This window comes from Staurois parvus, unplaced genomic scaffold (assembly GCF_062004578.1).
Source record: "Staurois parvus isolate SC_StPar_1 unplaced genomic scaffold, SC_StPar_1.0 ptg000634l, whole genome shotgun sequence".
Classification (NCBI taxonomy): domain Eukaryota; kingdom Metazoa; phylum Chordata; class Amphibia; order Anura; family Ranidae; genus Staurois; species Staurois parvus.
The window spans coordinates 6538123-6562099 of record NW_028318430.1 but is presented as its reverse complement, the minus strand read 5'-3'; the positions used below and the strand labels follow the sequence as shown (position 1 = coordinate 6562099).

Genomic DNA, 23977 nt, shown 5'->3' with positions numbered 1-23977 from the left:
CTTGGGTGCTGTGATGCATGGTTGCATTCTCCCTGTGTAATTTTCATGACTGAGTTGTCAGTTTGATAGTGTGGGTCCTGCTCTGCAGTTATTTATGATGAAAGCCAGTATTGAAACTTTTATTTATAAATTATTGTTAGGCCTCATGCACACGGGCGGTTTGGCCCATGTGTGTCAAATCCTGGCATTTTTGGGTGGCCCAGGAGGCACAAGTGCAGCAACCAGCCCTGCTGCTGGCAACCTCTAAATATCTATGACAGGCTGAAATACGTTTCCCATCCCCCAGAGGACGTCTACGAGGATGATATGAGTAGGGGCAGAGCTTTGTAGCTGACATCATCTCGCATGTGTGCTTGACCCAGCAGCTTGCTGAGTTATTTAATGCCGTTTTTCTACTTCCCTCTGTGAGTATAACTGAGTTCAATAAAACAGGATATATTAACCTCCCTAGCGGTCTGATTATTTCAGATTTTTGGTGCTGAAAGCGGTACCATTATTTTGCATGGAAATATGTAGTTTTTTTTTGTAGGCTGTAATTTTTAGGAATAACTCACTGAAATCTGTCCGAACAAGAGTCTATTAAACATCCCGGGTATGATAAAATTTGAAACACGAAATCATAAATTATAATTTAATAAATAATCATAAAAAATAATAATATGATAATACATTTAATTCAATAATATAATCAAACCGAAAACACTGAAATTTGAAATATAGCGCCAAGTTCGCACATTGCTGAGCAAAGTCGCAAAATCGTTTTCAGTGTCTGATGATGAATTTCCCCACGAATCATTATCACTCAATTCTGTAAGTGGTTCTGATTTACTATCGCTGTTCTCTAGCTGATCTAAACCCGCTTTTGACCTAAAGGGACACTTTTTGGACGCCATGGACGTTTCTCAGTTTCCAGGCAGAAAGAACAGACAAAATGCAGGCAGGGCACAGGACAAAGAACTAGGGACAAAATGTATGTGAAATTGGTTGAGACAGCAATGTTTTACTATGTAAAATGTAAAAAAAAAAAATGACATTATTTAAAAATTTTAAATTTGCCGCCGCCGGCGGCGCCCGTACGTCCCGACGTCACAGGGACAGGACACAGAAGCCGGATGCCGGCATCGGCCGAAGGAGATGCCCGGGGACGCTGCAGGGGACACATCGTGGGAGCGCAGGGTAAGGTAAGTGAAGAACAAATGCAGTAGCACGGAGCAGTGCCGCATGGTATTCCCGAGTGTAGCTCGGGGTTACCGCTCTTGGTACTGAAATGTTACCCCGAGCTACACTCGGGAATACCGCCAGGGAGGTTAAGGACTATAGTTCCTCCATTCTTTTTTGGTGAAATGGGGCTTGTGCTAGGGCCATGTGGAAGGAGTCTGCTACTGGCTTAAAGCATCTAGTATCCAAAGCTGTCGATGTTTGCAAGAGGTTGAGGTGCTGGCAGTTCTTGCTCTGGTGTGACAAGGTGGCTGTTCGGCTTATACCATGCTAAAGCGCTGTTGACCTCCTAATGTTTGGGGTCTATATCTCCAGTAAGCAAACAGTGTTTCATGAGTGGTGAAGGAGCACAGGGATTGCATCAAGGGTTGCTGGCACCTGTGACACAGTTACAAGACCGTGTCACAACAGTACCTTTTAATTCGTGAGTGCTTTTTTTTGCACCGTTTGTGTTTGGGCACGTACTGTACATTGCTATACAATGTTAACAAAAGTGTTTTATGTATAATAATTGAAAGTGAATCTGTCATACACTGATATATAATGTAAAGGGACAGCACATCTATATAGCTTTGAAATACATGGCAGTTGGACGTGTCTACCAAGTGATACATGAATTTAGGGCTGTATGCATTCAGAGATGTACACCCAGAAGTTCAGAACACAAGAATTCCTAAATCACAGGCATAAGTCCTTGATCTCAGATGGCTCTAAGCGTGAGTACCAATCAGTACAGCATCCAGCATCCATATTTTAGTCTGCCGTAAATGTTAGTCCCTTATTAAGCCTTAGTGAATCATATGAATCCTGATTAGTTTTCATTACCTACTTCATTCTCTTCATTCTGTAGAATTTGTTGCTTTTTTATGTAAACTTAAATGCTTTATACCAGAAACTTGAGTCAAAGGAAAATTCACACAATAAAATTTGTAGTTAAACCTATCTTTTTCCTAAAAATGTGTATTTTATAATTATTTATATTAACCCTATCATTCCCTTTCCTAAATGTATTTTGGGTTTTTTCTTTTTTATCACCAAATTAAAGGACTTTGGGGAAGGAGGGGCAGTGGACATTGGCATGCTCTCCTTGGGTACCAGAGAATTTTGTCCCGGTACTGACATCACCCAAGCAACCAATAATGAATGGTACAGATTATAAATAAAATTACCTTATGATGTGGCTCTTCTATGACAGATACCAGCTGCCAAAGTAGGGCATAATACATACACTGGAAAGCAGGCAGCAAAAGCTACACAAAAAACAGAAAATGGAGAAAGGTGGTTACACAAATAACAAAATTAATTATACTAAAATATTTCTATGTTTGGTAAATGTTTTACTTTATGCACTGTCAGTTATAGTTACTCCAGTATAACTGATGAGTTATATTAGCTTAGTATTCTATAATATTCACAATTGTTTGGTGATTGTGATCATGAAGTGACATTTTTGTCAAAAACTCATTTCTTTAAAAGTTCCCAAATAAGACACTGTAATTCAGATAAATATCTAAGCATTTTACCTGTACTGGTAATCTTTGTCGCTCCATATCAAACTTGAATAACTTAAATGCCTTCTGAAACAGATCCCACTGACTAAGGTTATGAGCACTGCAGGTAAGAGGTAAAACATTATTTTTATCCCAAAAACTATTTTAGTGTGTGTGTGTTAGTGTGCATCTGTGTGTGTGTGTGTGTCTATGTGTATTCAAAGACTCTTTTCACTGTGTAATCTTTCAAAAATCCTGATAGATTAAAAGAATGCAAGTGTTTTACAGTACAGCTGTCCTAACAATGAAGTGTGCAGTGTTAAGTGGGAAGGGATTTTCCTGTGTCCCCCTTTTACAGTACATATATTACTTATGGGATAAAAGAAATAAAGTATCGCCTTTCAACCACAACCCCCCTTATGAAACTCTAAACAACTGACATTATTATTTTATTATTAAATATTTTAGGGGATGGTACAAAGGATTATGTCTGTTGTCAAGATAAGGTCTGTGCATCACACTAATGGTGGTATGACTCACTTGTGAAATGCTGCAAGTCTTTTCAATGTACACGACATGGGATGCACATCTTCTGCAGTCAGAGACTCTTCTCCCTGAAATAGTACAATACATAATACTACTACTATACTAAACATAAATCAACTAAACATACATCATGAGTTAGTTTATTTTAAAGACACTTTTGTAAAACTAATGGATAAACAGTAGAAAGTTTAGAAAATACGCATAGTACAGTATAAATACATTGATTTAAAAAGGTACAAAGGTGTAAACCAATATTTTTCAACACACCTACACTTGTGTACAGTATGCAAAAAAAAAAAAAGACACCTTTATGCCTCCTCAAAGCTGTACTCCAGGTACAAATATGCTCATTTAAATATATCCCTCAACAGCCATAAATGATATAAATCCACTTTGTGCCCACCAAATGCCTTTGTAAACCAAAATATTACCTTGTAAATGTAGTAGTGACCTTATCACTGGTTGGTATAACCTGTGTAGAGAGCAGAGCTGTGGGGGGGAAGGGCCGTAGGCCCCTCTTCACTACAGACTACCTGCAGAAAACTACAGAAGGAGGCAGAGATAAGACCAGTCATTCTGCATAAAGTCAGAGAGCATCAGTGACTGCTCTTTATTATCTCCGGCTCAGTGACAAGTTTCACTCTGGAATACTGCACAGATCTGGAAAAAATACACAAAGCACATCAAGATAAATGTATCTCGTATTAAGATAATATTTGCTAATCCCAGAGTTCACCTTTAACAATTAGCTGTCCAGCAGAGTTAACTAAAAGTTAAATACTGCAAATCTGCAACAAGTTGTGAGTATTTTTTCATATGCATTTATTGATAGCTCTTTTGCCTAAGTAAAATGTTTGTTATAGAATTACAAAAATTCAATAACTTGAGTGATTTCAGGTAACAAATGAAACCAATCAGAGAATTTCAATTATAATTTCCATTATATTCATAAAACACTGTACCTAAAGTGTATGTATAGGCAAAACCTGTTGTTTTTTGTTTTTTTTTTGGATAGAGTAGTAATGGATTACAACCTCTGTCAGGTTTTTATTACGGTCTGTGTCACTGCTAACAAGATTTTTTTTGGTCCTTGATATCAGTGTCACCTAGACAAAAAGTAATGGGAAATTCAAACTTTTAGAACTGTCACCAGAATACAATAGGGGTAAATGAGAATACCTGTTTTAGTAACAGTTATTTAAAAGGAGACTATCCTTCACTTTGTAGAGATTTTCTCCTACGTCTTGTTATGTCTCCAGGACGGAGTGAAGGGATATATCTTCAATGCAACACACACATCATAAAAAAATAGATTTTTGATTAATTTAATTTCTAAAACTTGTGCAACTCTGCAGAGAAACCAATCAGCTTCCAGGTTTTATTGTCAAAGCTTAATTGAACAAGCTGAAGACAGAAGCTGATCGGCTATGTCATGGAAATTTTGTATTGTTGGTCGAACTTTAAATGTGTCATATATTCGTGTTATTCATATGTCTCTCGTGTGGCTTAATTAAAGCTCTGAAGGCTGCAATTGGGCCATGCACATGTACAATGTATGTATTACAGTACTCAGCTTGGTAATGGATGAGATGGCAGATCTGCGCTTATAGACCGGCGTGTATACCACCACGGCATTCCATGCGAATGCTGCTGTCAGTAGACCGTGGGCCTGTATCCACATATCAGCAGCATAGTACCACGTGGGCTTCATAACGCAATGCGCAAGCGGTGTGAACTCCACGTGTAGGCTTATGCATATCTTACAACCCATTACTAATCTGAACTGTATCTTGGATGGATGTGTTTTAATAAAGATCGTATCGGGCCCATCCAGGTACAGACTGATATTTTTAGGAGATGCTTGTGCAGAGAATTTACATACCAATAGAAGCTAGTAGGACAGGAAATATGACCTCAGATGGCTCATAGGGGGGAAGGGGAGGAAGTCTGCTGACCTCAGAAGACTCATGGGGGAGGACCAGTGATAGATAATAGCAAAGGCTATGCTCCAATTGGAATGTACATCCTCTGTATAGGTACTCCCCATTGCATTGTTCGGTGGGAGGGGATTGACTTTATTCATGTGGGGGGCATGTGTGTATTTTTAATAAAACAGAGAGCTGAGCCTGAAGCCGGCCCTTATGTGGATTGCAACCAGCCTTAGAGTGTCGTGTGATCATTCTAGGGTAACGGAGCTCCAATCACCTACATTTCAACAGAACCAAAGTATTTGGATGGGCAGGAATCGTGTAGTTTAGCTGCAGTCGTGGTAAGCGAGATTCGCACAGCTTTATGGGGGATTTCTGCGCATCCAACTGCGAGTACTCACGGTAAGGAGAAATTCGTTAAAGCGAATTTCCAAGACAGTTTGGCGAGCCTGGTGGATACTAACGCGTATTCTTGCGTAGCTAACCAAGAACGAGGGGGGAATGAACTATCATGAACTAGCAAAAAGTATGCCGGCACATTTCAGGTCTCTCTACCATTAAGAGGATCGCTTTTTGCGTGTTCGTATGGCTGATTTCGCTCTCTGTTAGCTAACAAGAAATACCGCTTAACAAGGACCTCGTTTTTTGTCCTAAACTCTTGATTTGTGGGTGAAAGACAAGGGTTTGTCTCTGCGGAGAGCAGCAGAGGGGTGGGTTTGGTTGGCTGGATTTGGTCAAGTTTAAAAATCTTCCAACCAAAAATTAAACGGGTATATGTTTTAGTGGGTAAAAGTTGTTGCATAGTGTTAGGTAAGTATTTGCGGGTTGTAGGTACTGTGGTGATTGCTTTACCCCCCTCCACGTGAGGTAATTATTACAGTGCTGAAAGGCTTAGGTTAATTGTTAACTGTTGTAAGATCTGTGTTATGTAGTCTGTACAATGTTTTGTGGTACTACCGCTCCCAGCAAGCATGCAGCAGGGGGTCCTTTCTGTTACATGTGCATGTTAGTGTGATATGTTGGTGTTTTATGTCTGTTCTGTGATCGTGCCAAATTGTGTTGTATGTGTGCTTCATATTGTTGTGTAATTGTCCAGTGTATGTTCTGTCCAAACGTCTGTTTTATGTAAGAGGCAATTTTGAGGCTAGAGTCTGCCGTGTGCTTCCCTGTGGGGGGCCATTCTAGTGTTACCATGTGCTTCCCTGTGGGGGGTCATTCTAGTAATGACCATGTGCTTTACCTGTTGGTGGCCATTTTGTTGACTACTATATGTGCAGTAATCTCTATGCAATGTGTATGCAGTTTTCTATATGCATTTGACCCATATTGTGTTTTTAATCCAAATTTTTTACAGTTTCATTTGTTTGCTTTTAGCTTTAAATTTGCGTATTGCCAGCCAATTTAAAGTGTGTTAAGCGAGTTTTCCCTTCACGTGTTCCACATTTAGTGAGCGCGGTGAAGTCTGGGTTTTTGCACATAGATTTCTTGTATAGTGATTATGTTTTTCTTGTGTTTTTCCTGTTAAAAGTAGTTCCTTATTGTAAAGCGGGTTTGTTTTAAGCTGCTGTGTCGCGTGTTTCACGTCCAGCAGACTTTTTGTGTAAACGGTTCTAGGTGGTTGCAGTGAAGATTGCGTGTGTAGCGCAGATCGTTTAGCGGTGTTGGTATGAGTGATTTTTGCGTCAGCAACAAGGTTACTTTTGCCGCAGTTTTTCGGTTTACCTCTGTGTAATTGTTTTACTGTGAAACGTCCCGTGTTTTTCATAAGGATCCACTTTGTCCTTTTTAACAGTTTTTCAGGTTGAAAAGGGTTTTTTTCTGTGTGTATTAGGAAAGTTTTTTTTCTTTACACAAATTTCCTAAAGGTCAGTTAGTAGGTTTCTGCCCAACCAGTGACCCCTAAGTAACATCCAAGAACCCCTCTTTTTGTTTTGACTTGTGTTAGCTACTGTGTGCAGGGAGAGAAAAGCCACTTTCATCATTGTGCGGTGTGGCCTGCCAAACACAGTGGGTGATGAGAGCCACATAAATTACGCTGTGTGAGTGGGCGGTCCAGGGAAATCCTGGTCACCACAAACACTTCGGGTGGTCAGGATCGCATAAATTGCGCTGTGGGAGTGGGAGGTGTGCTCTCAGTCTGACCGCCACTTGATGCGCTTCGGGTGATCGATAAGTATCACATAAATTACGCTGTGCTGGGAAAGTGGTGGAATCAGGCCTCTCGGTAGGATCCCACCGAGTGCTCCAGGGGGTAAACAGGTACCCGGACGCGGGATATATACCAGTGACTAGTCACGATGGGCAGTAGTCAGTCCATGAAGAGAGAGGGGGAAGCAGCCCTCTTCAGGGTAAGGACAGCTGCACAACTGATGAAGGTGAGTTTGGGGGGGAAGTCTACAGAACCCCTCAAAAGGTGGAATAAATGGTCGAAGGGTACCAGATGGGAAATTCCCCGGGAAGGTACATTTGACGCATGGAGGTGGGAAAAATTCATCTCTGAATTTGAACCACGGATGCAGGCGTCAGAACTAGAGATCGCACAGCTATGGCTTCACAGGTCAATCCAATTAGGGAAGCAGGGCATACATAAACTGGTGTCTGTCCGGAAGAACCAGGTGATGTATACCTGGCCTCCAGAGGGAATAAAACAGGAGGATCCGGTGTCAGAGGTGGAGGAAGCTCTTTCAGGGCTGACTCTACTAAGGCAGGCAGGATCAGGGTCTGCTGGGGTTCCCCAACAACCAACAGTGGCTGAGATAAGTATAACTGCACCTGTCTCTTCTGTTAGTGACGTCACTTTTGATGTACCTTCTGTGTTTTCTGTATCTATGCCTCAGCCTCTGCCTCTACCTCTCCCTTCTCCCTGCTTCACCCCAGCTCCTTCTGTTTCCAACTACGAAGCCTTCTCAACAACCGATTTGCAGACTATCTGTGAATCAAGGGGAATAGACACCCGGTTAAGAAACAGGGCGGATTGCATCAAAGCGCTACGAACCACTGATCAGACCCCTGCCCCCCAGCTATACCCTGATCTGAGGGACCTCAAACCTGAAGGTGCAGTAAGCAAGGTGGTTAATCTAAGCCCACCGATGAAGCTGGGTCAGCCCTTGCACTCTTCCCGGACCGAGGCCTATCCAGTCAGGGTGCAGCAATTTGAAGGTCCTCCCAATGCACGGGGGGAACGGACTTTAGGGGAACGGGTAGTTTGGCATGTCCCCTTCACCCCGGCAGAGATCCGCACTATTCTGGCTGAGCTCCCGGACTATCGAGTCAATCCGAGAGGATTTGCTCGAATGTTTGGACAAAACCAGTTCAGCTATGGTATGAGCGGGTCAGATTGTGCACAGATCCTACGGGCAAAGGTGGGCATGGAAGTGGCCAGTACAGTGATTGCAGGGTGCTCTATAACCACGCATGAGGAGATGACTTCAGGGGGCAAAGAGTTCTGTACACAGCTAAAGGCAAAGCTTCCAGAAATGTATGGTGCTACCTCTACTACGGACATGATGAAGCTCACCCAGGGTCCTAATGAGGAAAGCGCCTGCTTCTGGCGCCGTCTCAAACAGACGGCACTGGATGCGGATCTGGAAGTTGGACCTGATGCTCCAACTGAAGGGGTAAAGGTGACCGCGACGCACATTCTGTTGCGGGCCAAATTTTTGGAAGGCATCAATATTAAAATTCGGGAAAGGCTGGTTCTGGCCCGACCCGAATATAATGAGATGTCTATCCCTGCTATCCTTTCCACTCTTACGGCAATAGAGAGGGAAATGGATAGAAGAAAACAAGACAAGGCCAAAGTTCTTATGTCCCAGACCCCACACGAAAAACCAAGGGATCTGGGTCACAGGAAGGATAGGCCCCCACCCAGGTGCTTCCAGTGCCACCAAACGGGGCACATGAGGAGGAGCTGTCCCCAATTACCTAAAGGTCGGTGGCAGTTCATTCCTGATGAGTCCTCCGCCCCTATGACCACCATGGTAAGTAACTCCTATGAATCCTCATAGGAAGTTGGCAAATCGGTGTCGGCCCAGATCCATCTTTTTCTAGAGGAATTAAAATATCCCCTCCCTTGCCTCACCGACTCCGGTGCAGCAAGAACGGTCTTGCGAAAACAGGACATCCAAGGCAAGGTACCCCTCTCAGGGGAAAGCCCTCCTAACCCCTACTAACCTCACTATCAAACGATGCACTATTCTTAACCCAGCTTCTCTTCTTCCTGTGTCGGAAGATGAGAAGGGGGGGGAGGACAGCAATGACAGTGCTGAATTTTGCAACACGACTAACAATACTAACACCTCTTCTGCTAACATGTCTTCTTTGTCCACTATTAACCTCTCTTCCAAAGGACACGACTGCATTTCTTTGGTGGAACTGGAGTCAGCGGCAACACACCCCATATCACCCCGAGAGTAGCGGTAAGGTTGAACGTCTTCCGATACCCAAAAACCTTGGCCTGAGTGTCTCCCCATTGCCCCCTATTCCATCCGGAATGCCCCTCGGCAACCACATGGGCTGTCACCCTACGAGGTGTTGTTTGGGGGACCTCCCAAAACAGGGTTGTACTTTCCTCAACAGTTGTCGTCTTTGCATTCACAGCTTACAGGTTATGTGCAATCTCTGCAACGGGAGCTGCAGAAGATACACCATCGGGTTCGCGAATCGCTCCCCGATCCAAATACAATAACAGGTGTTCTTTCTATTGAGCCAGGTGATTGGGTCGTCCTAAAGAAACATCAAAGAACCGGACTCGAGCCACGGTTCACCGGACCATACCAAGTCCAGCTGACGACACCTACCTCACTCAAACTCGAGGGACGAGACAACTGGGTGCACGCAAGCCACTGCAAGAAGCTTTTCAGCCACACCAGAGAATGAGGGGTGTCATTTTCCTTTTTCTTTTTGTTTGTATGTCTTACATGTGTGTGAACGGAGGAAAAGACGGCAGATACCCCAACCTTTTATTTAAAATGCACCTGCGTTTAGCCAGAACCGCCAACAAAACCAACTGTTGGGTATGCTCAAAGCCCCCACCCAGTCATCACATGTCCGCAATGGCCGCTGTTCATGCCCTATATGACATCCGCGTCGGCATGAAAAAGCAAGGGACCCCTGGTCAGCCCCCACGTAGACATTTGTCGGTAGAACTTAATGACACATTTTTAGCAGGTAACATCAGTTTCAGCACCAATATTAGCTCTAGCTCCTGTAGGACCCTCACCAGTCCATTATGGGTAACTGGACAGCTAGGCAGCCCTCAGGTGTGCTTTAACATCAGCTTTGGCACAGGTAACAAGTTTGTTGGGACTACCACCTGCGAGGGAGGTATAACTGTCAATCTGACTAACCAGACTTCCTTTCTGAGTAACCACACTGACCGACCAGAACACGTGTGTTGGAAGGACGGATGTGATGTGCAGACTGAGGGAGCAATCCCCCAGTCTGTGCAACTGTTGCTCAGTGCCAGAGGCCGAACGAGGAACTCCTCCTGTTCTGCTCTGACAGGTCCATACTATTTTCTGTGTGGTTCGGCAGCCTATAGAACATTTCCCCAGAACGCGAAAGGTTCGTGTGCCCTCATAAAGCTAGTCCCCGCATCCTATGTAGTGATGGATCATGAAGAGTTGATGGTCCACAAGAAGGTAAGGATGGCAGGGAGAGTTCGCAGGGAGCTGTTCTCTGAGGGCGACCAAGCATGGGCTTGGTTCCCCTCATGGACAGGATGGGGAATAGAACTTATGAAGCGCCTGAACAATTTTTCTGTCATCGTGGATAGTATGTTTAACGAAACCGTAGAGGCTGTCAGAGAAATTGCCCAAGAACAACGGCAGATGGGAATTTTAGTGCTTCAGGAGAAGATGGCCCTTGATTATCTTTTAGCCGCCAAAGGGGGGTTCTGTGAGTTCATCGGAGAGGATTGTTGTACTTGGATAGAAGACACCGATGACAAGGTCCAGGCCCATATGAACAAAGTTAGTGAACTACAGGGAAAAGCTAGAGCTATAGCTAGTGAGGGTTGGAATCCGTTCAAGGGTTTGGGAGGATTGGGGGATTTCCTGTTCTCCATCGGATCTTGGTTGAAGGAAGTGGGAGTGTATATCCTGATGCTTCTCTTTTTCATCTGCCTTTTATATGCCGCGGTGAGATGTTCCTGTTGCCTCATCGACCGTGTAAACCAAGCTCGGGCAGATGACCACATCTCCATGCCCGCTCCTGGGATCCCACTCCAACCACTGATCGGAGGAAGACCTCACCAACCATCCACCTTCTCTACAGATTATGTCCTGGCTTCCCTCTAATTTATCTCTCTGAAGACCACATTCTCCAAGACCTTCAAGCAAGCTTCAAGCCTCATCATGGTTTGTGTCTGCGATTTGGAAAACTGTCTGGGTCGAGACCAGCCTTGTGTGGCCCCGTCTGCAGGGGCAATTTGAGAATCTATTGCTGGATCTCCCCAGACCACCGTGGGATCACAAGCTTTATTCATACCACAAGTCTGTTTGTGGTTTTTGCAAGAGCCTTCCTGTAGTGAAGGTTCCAACGCTCTTGAGGATCATCGCTTCAATCAAGCCTGTTTGCGTCGAGTCTGCGTCGGGTCTTGTTGTTTCAGGTACCCCGTGGAGCTTTATTCTCAGGGACAACTACAGGAACTCTTTGAAGTTTGAGACTACACCCATCAAGCTGAAGAAGATCAAGAAGGGACACGAGGAGAATATGATAAAACAGGAGGGAATGTCATGGAAATTTTGTATTGTTGGTCGAACTTTAAATGTGTCATATATTCGTGTTATTCATATGTCTCTCGTGTGGCTTAATTAAAGCTCTGAAGGCTGCAATTGGGCCATGCACATGTACAATGTATGTATTACAGTACTCAGCTTGGTAATGGATGAGATGGCAGATCTGCGCTTATAGACCGGCGTGTATACCACCACGGCATTCCATGCGAATGCTGCTGTCAGTAGACCGTGGGCCTGTATCCACATATCAGCAGCATAGTACCACGTGGGCTTCATAACGCAATGCGCAAGCGGTGTGAACTCCACGTGTAGGCTTATGCATATCTTACAACCCATTACTAATCTGAACTGTATCTTGGATGGATGTGTTTTAATAAAGATCGTATCGGGCCCATCCAGGTACAGACTGATATTTTTAGGAGATGCTTGTGCAGAGAATTTACATACCAATAGAAGCTAGTAGGACAGGAAATATGACCTCAGATGGCTCATAGGGGGGAAGGGGAGGAAGTCTGCTGACCTCAGAAGACTCATGGGGGAGGACCAGTGATAGATAATAGCAAAGGCTATGCTCCAATTGGAATGTACATCCTCTGTATAGGTACTCCCCATTGCATTGTTCGGTGGGAGGGGATTGACTTTATTCATGTGGGGGGCATGTGTGTATTTTTAATAAAACAGAGAGCTGAGCCTGAAGCCGGCCCTTATGTGGATTGCAACCAGCCTTAGAGTGTCGTGTGATCATTCTAGGGTAACGGAGCTCCAATCACCTACATTTCAACAGAACCAAAGTATTTGGATGGGCAGGAATCGTGTAGTTTAGCTGCAGTCGTGGTAAGCGAGATTCGCACAGCTTTATGGGGGATTTCTGCGCATCCAACTGCGAGTACTCACGGTAAGGAGAAATTCGTTAAAGCGAATTTCCAAGACAGCTACCATGTTTGTAAATGCGTGCAAACAAATCCCTGTTTTTAACATGAATTGTTAGACAGGGTCAATTTGTTTTTGTTTTTTGCAGACTAGCTAGACAGTGTGCTGGAAAATCTTTCTTTGCTTTTTGATACTACAGCAAATGCCTGAAGGAAAAACTGAACCCTGGGCAGGCAGGCTGGTTCCCTGCATACATTTCCAGGCTAAATTTATCATTTGACTGATGTACATCTTTACACAAAAAAAACACATTGGTTATTCAATAAAGCATTTCCAACACTTTTCTGGCATTATGGCCAGAAATTGCTATGGCCAACATTTCCAACACTTTTTTGGCATTATGGCCAGAAATTGCTATGGCCAACATTTCCAACACTTTTCCCGCATTATGGCCAGAAAATATCAGAAAACCTGTGCCATGCAACCGTTTTTTTTCTAGAATGTATGAGAAATTCAAACAGTTGTTATGTATACCCAAAAAAAATCTTTCACAGCACATAGTCTATTTTCTCTTCATTATGCCCACAAGTGTTTTACTAAACAGGCCCCCCTTGCTGAAGGTAGCTTAGCCTTCTCCAATTTATTTATGTATTTTATTGTCTCTCTTAAATTACTTATGTATATGACTGGCCACATTCAACTTCTCACAACCCCTCCACTACTTTAATGTCAGCATTCCAGGGAACTCTCTCAGATTTAAAGGATGACATTTATAGGTCTGTATCTCTCACTGCTTAAAATGCACCCCTGAGGATATATGCTTTTTATCCTGGCTTGAGGTAGACAAAATATTATCCTCATCTCAATCACATATTTCACCCAAGACTCCTTTATAGTATAACCACAAGCTTCAGGAACTCCTGGGTCACCCTGACTCCAGTTGTTGGCTCCATAAATGCATTGTCCACATTTCACAACTTTTTGATAATGGCAGGTTTGTTTCTTTGTTTTGTTTGAGGCACTTAAGGATAGATACCAAATTAATAATAAATCCTTTTTCAAATATCTACTACTGGGACACGCCATAAAGGCCCAATATGGTTCCCTAACATTTTGAGTTATCGTATTCCCTCTTGAAGCGTCTAATGTATGGATGCACCAAATAAGTTACTACCTTTTACAGTTGCTTGCAAGCCAAGGGGTCCAATACTTTTGCATCTTCATGCTGGTTCTCATACAGCTGACACATTCACACAGTTTAAGTTTATCCACAACCTCCATTATATGACTGATAGAATATCTCAAAATAGCATTGATGTACATGCCTGTTGCCCCTGATGTTGGGAAAGTTCTAATGGCCTCCTATGTTTTGGACGTGTTCTTCCCTCCCTACCTTCTGGAGTGCCTTACTTACTTTTCTGGAAACTAGTCTGAACCTTCAAGCCTCAAAGACTGAGGTGTGTTTGTGGAGTATTCTTGACAATTTCACTCCACTGACTCATAGCCACATAGCGAGATATTTACTAAAACCGGTGCATTCAGAATCTGGTGCAGCTGTGCATGGTAGTCAATCAGCTTCTAAATTCAGCTTGTTTAATAAAGCTTTGATAATCTAACCTGGAAGTTGCTTGGTTTCTATGTAGGGATGCACCAGATTTTGCACCATGCAATTGAGGTAAATAACCCTGTTTATGTGAAGTTTAATTTTTTTTTTTTATGCTCATAAGAATTTTTTACTGAATTTGAAAACTGCTAATCCACCAACTCTGCCCTGCCTAAATATACGTTGATTTACCAGAGTATTTAGTAAAATATAGTAGCCCTAACTTGACAACTCTGGCTCTCAGTGGGCTAATGTTTCTATCTCTCAATTGTATAACCCCCCTCTCCAAGATAATTCTTAATATTTTGCTGACTCTGCACCCTTCATGGGTATATACGTCTTGCTATGGGAAGGGGAGGGGGGAGCAGTGGTTTTGTGTACATGTTTGTTTCTTATTACAATCCTGTGCACTACCACGTATATGTTGGTTTTGTTTATTTGGGCTCTGCATAGCCTGTTTGCTATTGGTTATGTTGTGAGCAGTGCAGTGAGCATGCTCTAAGCACATATACAATGGCCGCCCAGAAACTCATATGTGTGGTATATGGCCATTAAAGCTCACCCTTTTACAGGCACACATATGTGGTGGGCAGTTGTGAAGGGTTTAAAGTACAACAGCAAAAAAAAAGGAACGAATATTTAAAGATAAAAAACAAACAGCAGAAATCGTATAAGCTACTTAACACAAAGTCTGAAGTAATATAGCACTACTAAAATTGGCACTAAAGCTTACCTCCTGCAGAATATCATCCAGCATTTGGCTGAGAGTGTCAAAGAGATGGTCAATCAGTTGTCTTTTCGAAAGGCTGACCACACTAAGGCTTGCTAGGTTCTCTTTGCTCAGGCTGCTGTATGTCTTGGAACAGACCTCAAGCACCCCTGCATCTGAATGATTAACAGCTATGTGTTCCATGTGCTTCAACAAAGCCTCCAAATTCTGTAAGTAAATTTGCTGTTATGATATATCCATTTATTTAGGCATTTATCTTTGCACATCAGTGAATTTAAAGTTAACCTGAGCCTCAAAAATGTGAAATACGAGTTTATTGACTTTCCACACTGTTTTCTATTTCAGCATTGGACACACTCAGCATAGCTTCAAGGTCTGCAAATTAGTACAGGTTAGTCCTAGAAATCGGAATATTCAATGTCAATAGAGAAATTTCTGGAGCTACATAAATGTAGTCAGATGTCAAGTGGACATATCATTAAACTTCCATTGGTAATTTTGGTTCTCACTCCTACTTCACTAGTGGTAAAACACATAGGCAATGAGATAATCCTCTGTGGCTTTTTTTTTAACAAACAACAAATAAAAAAACAAAACTTGCAGGTTGATATAAAGTTATCTAAAAGCTGAAAGTAAAAAAAAAAACACTTTATACTTACCTTTTCCATATGTTTTTCAGAATAAAGCTCCATATCAAAATATTGGGGGATTTGAAGAAGGTTTATCACTTTCTCAGGATCTGATGAAAACTGTTAAATAAAATCAGACACACAAGTAGAATGTATGAGAAATACTGTTAAATAATAGTAAATGCACGCCAGAGGAACAAGGTCCCACTGAGAGAACACAATGGGTGCATTTATTAACCACTTCAAGTCCGGACACTTTTACCCCCTTCCTGACCAGGGCAATTTTCAGCTTTCAGTGCTATCACACTTTGAATGACAATTGCGTGGTCATGGAACACTGTACCCAAATTAATTTTTTACCATTTTTTTGAGACCGATAAAGCTTTATTTTGGTGGTATTTATTCACCACTGGGATTTTTATTTTTTTTTTCTATGTAAATGAAAATGTCCAAAAATTTTGAAAAAAAGTGTTTTTTTATAACATTTTGCAAATAAATATTTCATCATAAATATTGGTCAAAATTTATTCCATTATCTTTTTAGTAAAAATTATAAGTTTTAATTTTTTTTTTTTACATTTTTATTTTATTTTTTTTATATTATTTTTTATTTTTATTTTTTTTTACATACTGTCACCCTAGCAGTACAGTGTCACTTTTTTTTTTACACTGATTGCTTTTACACCCATATAGGATGTAAAAGCAATAATTTTTCCTTTTCTCTGTCTGCATTCTTGCACTCATTGAGAAATACTGAGTGAGCTGTGATTGGTCACAGCTTGTCACATGGTACAAGGCTGTTGTGAATAGCCTCGTACCATGTGACTTCTGTGATCATTCACAGATTTCACACGTAGTAAGCAATGATGTCACAAGTGACATCTTGCTTACTACTTTGCATGTGATCACTGATTGGCCAATCAGTGATCACATGATCAGGACCTCGTACAGAGGTCCCGCCCGACGATCGGTGTTTAACTGTGTCCGGAGGACACAGCGGGCACCGGATCGCGGTGCTGCGCGCTCCCAAGGAGCACACACAAGCAGGGTGCGGGGGCACCCTAAACAGCCACCCGAACCTGCAGTGCCACCGTCCGGCCGTTTATATCCAACGGCCGGTCGGGAAGTGGTTAAAACTGGAGCAGATAAAATCTGGTGCAACTCTGCATAGAAACCAATCAGCTACCAGGTTTTATTGTTCACGCTTAAGCTTAATTGAACAAGATGAACTTAAAAATGGATTGGTTACCATGCACAGCTGCACCAGATTCTGAGTGCCCCCGTTTCTGTAAATTTCCCCCAATGCTTCACACTAACAGCTGTGCAGCTGTGGCATATATGGCATAACATATGATTAGCAGGCGTGAGCCACAGTCAAGCTGTAACTCATCTGTGAAAATATGCACAGGCAGAACCTACACAAATCAAACAACATATTTGAGTAATGAGTTGTTACTCATATGTACTGTTTATTACCACATATGAGAAAATGAACACAAACTTGGTTTGGATTAAATCAGTTATAGCCATCAACTGATTTCACAAAATATGCTTCTGCTTGGCTTGCATCCCCTATAACTACACTCAAGTATATACACCAGAAATTAGCATTCTAAGAAAGCTTTGTTATTTAAAATGCACTTTCCAGGGTTGAAGCTCTAATTGCTTGAAAAATCTGTTGAGAACCATATATACCATGCAAAGGCTTCCCACGCTGCTCTGATGTAACTTGAGTGACTAATGTGTTAATTCTCATGTGTTACCTTTGCCAGCAGCAAGGGAATGGTGGCTGCAAAATGTTCAGTAATCCTTTGTCTTTCTTCCAGTTGAGCTTTCTTTTCCTTGGCGGAGAGAACCTACCAGAAAGCAGCATATACTTACACACAATATTTCTATGCATTTGACATGTCTGCTGCTTATACAATGTAACATGTAAGAGGCATAAAATTTGAATCCCCATATTGTAAAGGTAATATGATCTAAGTGATAAAAAGCATAATGGTGCACAGACCACAAGAAGGCAAACACTATATTTAGGTTTGCAGCTGTTTGTATCCAATGATAAGTCTGAGAAGTACACTGAAGATTCAACATAAGCTATGGCAACAGATGAATGTAGCACAGCACATGTTCCACTTCTCCTTCCTGCTATTAGGGAAATATGCATAATGAGGTCACACTGCTAGGGCTATACCAGTGCTGCTAAAGGAACATTTGATGTATGATATGAACAGACCTTTCTGCTTGCTCCTCTGCCTATAGGTGGATGGCCCTCCATAGCTTCTCGGACAGTTGCTAGCATTAGTTCTACCAGAAGGTTTTCCTGTGTCACATCCAAACCTAAAAACCAAGAAGCCATTTGAAAAGACAAATTATATATTACTATGCTGAACAGGAGACCTGTGTTTCATTCCACATAACTCATTATTTAACTGACTAACTTTTGAAGTCATTCTGTCGCCAAGTAGCATATAAAAGTGAACCCAATCATTGCTCTTTTGCAAAGCTACACCCAATGGTGGAATATTCAGCATTTGATAATTTTGGGTGTGTCAGATGAATGCGTCTCTCTGCTGTGCGCTTTGGTTTCACCTGCAGGCTTCTATATTACTAGTGTCTCCCTGGAGCTCTGAAGGGAAACACCAGTAATGCAATAGCCAGTAGAACTGTTGGATGCTGGAAATTCCAGCTTGGAGAGTATTTATGCAAAACAGCAAAGATTTGAATTAATCAGCTGAGGGCCTTATAAGATCCGCACTAAAAGCTACTACATACTAAATGATGAACTAATATGTGCATTTGCATCTCATTGTACAATCTCAGCATACAGCGGTACCCAGATTAATTCATTACCAAGCACTTGCATGGGAGTTATTTCATCCCACTCCCTAGCACTTTTCACGCTGGCTATTGAATCCCTGGTGGTGCTTCTGCGGGCCTCCCCTGAAGCTCAGGGCTTATCATTCCCACCTTCGACTGAAAAAAATATCTCTGTATGCAAATGATACTACCCCGAACCTCTGAGATGCCAATCAGTTTTTGGAGGCCGCCCTAGCAATTAGCAGCCATTTTGGTTCCTTTGCAGGTATCAAAATCAATTGGGATAAACCAGTCTTGTTTCCCCTGACCCAGGGGGGCGCCTCCCCTGAGCCTGCTGGCCCCCCTCACTTGGGTGACATGCTTTAAATACCTGGGTGTCTATGTACAAAAAGATTTAAATTCCTATCTAGAAGACAACCTCTATCCTCCAACAATTTATTCAAAAGAGCTTCGCTTGGAAGTTATTCCCACTGACCCCACTGATTTCAGCTAAGGATCGTTTTGTCCAGATGGAATTTCATCATAGAGTGTACTATACACCCCAAAGGCTGTTATATATCATACTGCTGATGACACTTGCCCCAAATGTAGACAAGCAGTGGGGAACTTCACCCACATGGTATGGACCTGTCCGCTGATACAACACTTTTGTCAAGCTGTGGTTCCTGACACAAATCTGATGGGGTGGAGTTACAAATGCAATGGATGCTATGATCCTGCTTGGTATAACTGATACTTTACATACCAATCAACATACTAAACTGTTTATTTTTTATGCTGCATACTATGCAAGAAAAATAATTTTGACTATATAGAAGATAATAGACCCTCCCACGATCTCAACATGGAAATCTATGGTTAATGCAACTCTACTTTTATACCAGCTGATCTATATGGGGGTACACTGCCATAAAAAAGTTGATAAAATATGGTCCTCCTGGGTTCAAGATAGGCATCTTACAGTTTAATATTGCTTGACATGGTTTTTTCAGCTGACCCACACCCTTTATATCACTAGAGTCCCCTTCCTATTCAGATATGATCTACTATGTATGTCTTGCCCTTGACCGTACCGAAAGATGCACTCAAGTGTCTTCAATTCTTTTTCTGCTGTTTTATGCAACTACCAATTTCAGTTCCTGAAATCAAGTTCAGATCCCATTTCTTCACTTCCCTACTGGCAGGACATTATAGTTATGGACCAATAGTAAGGTGCAGGAGGTAAGAGGCTTCGAGGTTCCCTGGGTGCTTTTAAAATAACTAAAAGGTACATTCAGCTTCCTCTGGGTATTAGTATTCAATGCATACTGAAAGTTTACTGGCTTTATGTTTGCCACATTACATTGATAGGTGTTATTTTTTTTTAACCTGTCTCTGCTTTCATTCTTTCAGATACTGAAATACTGAATGTTGAGAATAGAAGTAATGTGCATATTTTTCATTAATTGTGAGTTGTCAAGTGTTCACATTACCTATACAAAGGGGCCCTTATGCCCTCACTCACCAGCTACTTTTGCCTTATCTTGCAGGAGGATGGACGTCATACATTGCCAATCCTTTAGAAATCCAGGCGTGCAATCCCAAAGACTGTCAACAAGGTATGTCACATGCTCATGCAACTGAACAGAAAAGAGATTTTTACTCATTAGAAGTTCCAGATGCTTAAAAAAACTCATTAACTTCTCTAAACATTGTTTCAATTGCAAATGGGCTTACAAAATAACCTCACTATAAGTTTTCTCATTTGATGTTATTAAAATGTTTTGTAACTTAACTCCAGTGACTTTTTATGACAGTGAACCAATCAATTACAAAAATGTATATATTACAGTACTTTTAGGTTCATGTAGCGCTACCCAACAAGGAGCAGTAATTTCCAGAAAAAAATTATTAAAAGAGTTATAAGGAAAACTGGGTCAAGAAGAAGGAAGGAGGTAAAAGGATCAAGAGGAAAGAATTGGTGAATGAATGAATTAGGTGGGTACCCCAGAGTCGTGGGCAGAGCAAAACGTGAGACAGCCAGCGGCATCCAGTTCACCTAAAAGGTCTAGCAACTGTCGGTCAATATTGCAAGGCAAATATATGGTATATTTTAGCTTTTTTAAAACCTAAACATTTAGCCAAGAGTTTCTAATTAGATTCATTCATTTTCCTTCTTTTAGTTTGTTTTGTAACTGTCAAAAAATGAGTCATCAGGAAGCATTGATACTTTGTATTGTCCTTTGGGCTTCAGACTAAGGATTCATGACTATGGTGCTTGTAATAAAGTTTTAAGTTTGGCACTAACACTTCTTCTTATGTTTTGGCCAGGCTCTGAACCAGCCTTTTTCAGCCAGGGTGCCTTCAGGCTTTATTAAGGGGTGCCTTGGCAAAATGCCTAAAAATTGCACCAAAACTGTATACAAACCAGCAGGTGATTCAATTCTGCCTATTAGTTACACAAAGCCCTGGGTTTTCATTGTGCATTTTTATGACCTTCTAGTTGCCAGCACCCTAACAACCAATGACATCATCAGCTGATAAGGAGGACGTCAAGTGCATGCACAGCATCCTTGTTTGCCCCTACCATGCCGCTTTTTGTTAGCACTGGGCTCACATCAGCTGAGTGAGAGAGAGAAACTGAAAGAGACACATTGGAATACTAGCCAGTACCAGTGTATATTTGCTTTGGAAGAATAAATCACCTCTAACGCTGGGTGTGTACCATGTGTGTGGATGTGTGTAAAATAGTTTTTTACATTTTGGAATGGGGTGCCTTGAGATTGTGCAGAATTTTAAAGGCTGCCTTGAGATTATCCATACTTTTAAAGGGTGCCTTGACTTAAAAAAAAGGTTGAGAAACACTGCTCTGAACAACCCAGGAGAGGGTCTCAATACCATACATAAGTGCTATTCTAGTGGTACTCTAGTCAGTACCACTGACTCAGTATAATTATTAAAGAAAACAAAATGTTTGGTAGAAGAAACTCACTTCTCGTGGTGCATCTGTCTGCTGCCTTTGTAGAGATGTATTGTTTTTAGATACTACAGTGTATGTAAACACTTCCAATTAACTACTCCTATTTGCCCTCCTTTGGTCTGTTTAACAACATACCATTGAAAATATGTTGGATAACTACCTGATAAATCTGCCAGAAATCTAGTGAGTTAAAAACATCCTCTGCTCTCTGTCTCTGCTGTTATCAGTAAGCACTGTTCCTAATTCTGTCTATGGACAACAAAATACTCTCTCCTATAGTATTAAGGTGATGAGGAGTGTTCTGTGATCCTAACATACTTCCTATCCTATGGTGACAACACTGCTCCTCATAGATACAATACAGTGAGTGAGTGTTGTGTTAGAACAGGATGTGTGCAGGATTACCAGGCAAAAATAATGCTTGAAAAAGCAATGCAAACACCACATCTATAGACTGGTAAGCAGCAATAGTTTAGGTGTTTTGTTCTAAGGTCAGATACACTTTAACAAATTTGATTATAAAATATATTTGAAAGTTTTTAAATATTTATTGGAAATATCTCTTTAGTGGTTATGTTGCACAAAGAATGCTGCTCTAGAACAGAACTAATGTTTTCCATACTCAGATCATTTTCTAACTCCTCTACATGTTCGGAGATTGTGTGTGACGCAACCTCTAGAGAAAAGTCATTCATTTCTTACATAATTCTGCACTAAACTGTTATCTGCTACTTTCTAGCGCCACCTGACATTTCTTGGACCATCTATTAAATACAAATCTCTGCCACACAATATGTCACTACTATAAAAATATCTATCAAGTGGAAGCAGAGATGGTATTTGTCCTCATTAGTTACATGTAATTGAAAAAAATCACACAACAAAATACTGTTCAGTAATGGACAATGTGAAAGTAATTTAGATGATGATGAATCATTTGCTTTTTAATTCAGTGTGGGATATTTGGACACTACTCTTTGCTTGGTTGTTTTCCATTTTTTACTACCAGCTACTAACCCTGTAAGGAGTTTATGAACAAGAATGTAACTAGCCCACTATCAAATTTTGTAATAAGCCTTCTTTCTCCCCAGATCCTCACCTCACCGCACACAAACGTCTTGGGGTCAATTCCTTAAGAGTTAAATACTCTGCATTAATTTTTGAGTTAAAATAACTTATGAGATATTTAACTCAGGAATGTACAATTCACAAAAACGCATGTTATTTTGTGGTATTTAATGTGTAGTTTTACACATTATTTTACCGCAGGAACTGAAACATTTAGCAGTGGTATTCCTACCACTGCTAAAATGTGACAGTTAAACTCACGGCTGCTAGTTGTTAAAGAGCCAGCATGCACCAGAGTCCTTAACAACCAGTGAATAGCTGAATATTAAGGAGCCAGTACCTGCTGCATCTCTAAAACAACTCATCTGCTGTCAGCAGGCACTCCCCGTTGACAGCAGAATGTTAACAAAAGAGCCAAAAATTTGAGAAAAAAAGATGCGGTTCCCCCCCCCCCCCCAAAATCAATACCCGACTCTTATCTAGCATGCAGCCTGGCAGACCCGGAAAGGGGGGGGGACAAGCTTGTGCCCCCCCCCCACAGGCAAACACGCTCCTGAATCATACCAGTGCATATGCCCTCAACATGGGGGAGGGTGCTTTGCCGGGCAGGGGGAGAACCCCTGACACCTTTTCCCTATGTTGAGGATAAGGGCCTGTTCCCCAGAATCCTGGCCCGATGGTTGTGGTGGTGTGGAGAGTGATTTAAAACTAGTGCCTCATCATCAGTGCCCATCAGTTGCACCTATCAGTGCCCATCAGTGCAGCCTACCAGTGCCCATCACTGCAGCCTCATTTGCGCACATCAGTGAAGGAGAAAAATCACTTATTTGCAACATTTTACAACAAAAACTAAGAAAAAAAATTTGTTTTTCAAAATTTTCAGCATCAGTGCAGCCTACCAGTGCCCATCACTGCAGCCTCATTTGCGCACATCAGTGAAGGAGAAAAATCACTTATTTACAAAATTTATAACAAAAACTAAGAAAAAACTTGTTGTTTTTGGTTTGTTTAGCAAAAAATAAAAAACCCAGGAGGTGAATAAATACCACCAAAAGAAAGCTCTGTCTCAAAATAATTCTAAAATTTTTAAATGGGTACAGTGTTGCATGACCTCACAATTGTCATTCAAATGCGACAGCGCTGAAAACTGAAAACTGGCCTGGGCAGGAAGGGGGTATACTGTAAGTGCCCTGTAGGCAAGTGGTTAACAAATGTTTTTGTTTACTTTTTTTTGTGAATTTACTTTTAGACAAGTTTATGCAGTATTTACAAAGCGCTTCTTATTTTTGCAGTAAATATTGCATAAACCTGTAATGTATTGACATTTGAGTTAAATGTGTCACATGACCCAAATATCTCATGCGTTCTCCTTTTGT

At 41.6% G+C, this 23977-nt stretch overlaps 1 protein-coding gene across 5 annotated transcripts in view; it reads right to left on the bottom strand.

The window, feature by feature from the left end:
• LOC149449247 (cohesin subunit SA-2-like) overlaps window positions 1–23977 on the bottom strand; it is a 168892-nt gene that overhangs the window by 96874 nt on the left and 48041 nt on the right. For all 5 annotated transcript variants that reach the window (XM_089693530.1, XM_089693528.1, XM_089693529.1 and 2 more), the window contains exons 16-23: window positions 20079–20193; window positions 17991–18094; window positions 17518–17610; window positions 15785–15874; window positions 15129–15332; window positions 3249–3322; window positions 2742–2829; window positions 2388–2468 (exon numbers count right to left, since the gene is read on the bottom strand). In XM_089693530.1, the coding sequence (XP_089549656.1) occupies window positions 2388–2468; window positions 2742–2829; window positions 3249–3322; window positions 15129–15332; window positions 15785–15874; window positions 17518–17610; window positions 17991–18094; window positions 20079–20193 (849 nt within the window). The remainder of the gene's footprint in view (window positions 1–2387; window positions 2469–2741; window positions 2830–3248; window positions 3323–15128; window positions 15333–15784; window positions 15875–17517; window positions 17611–17990; window positions 18095–20078; window positions 20194–23977) is intronic.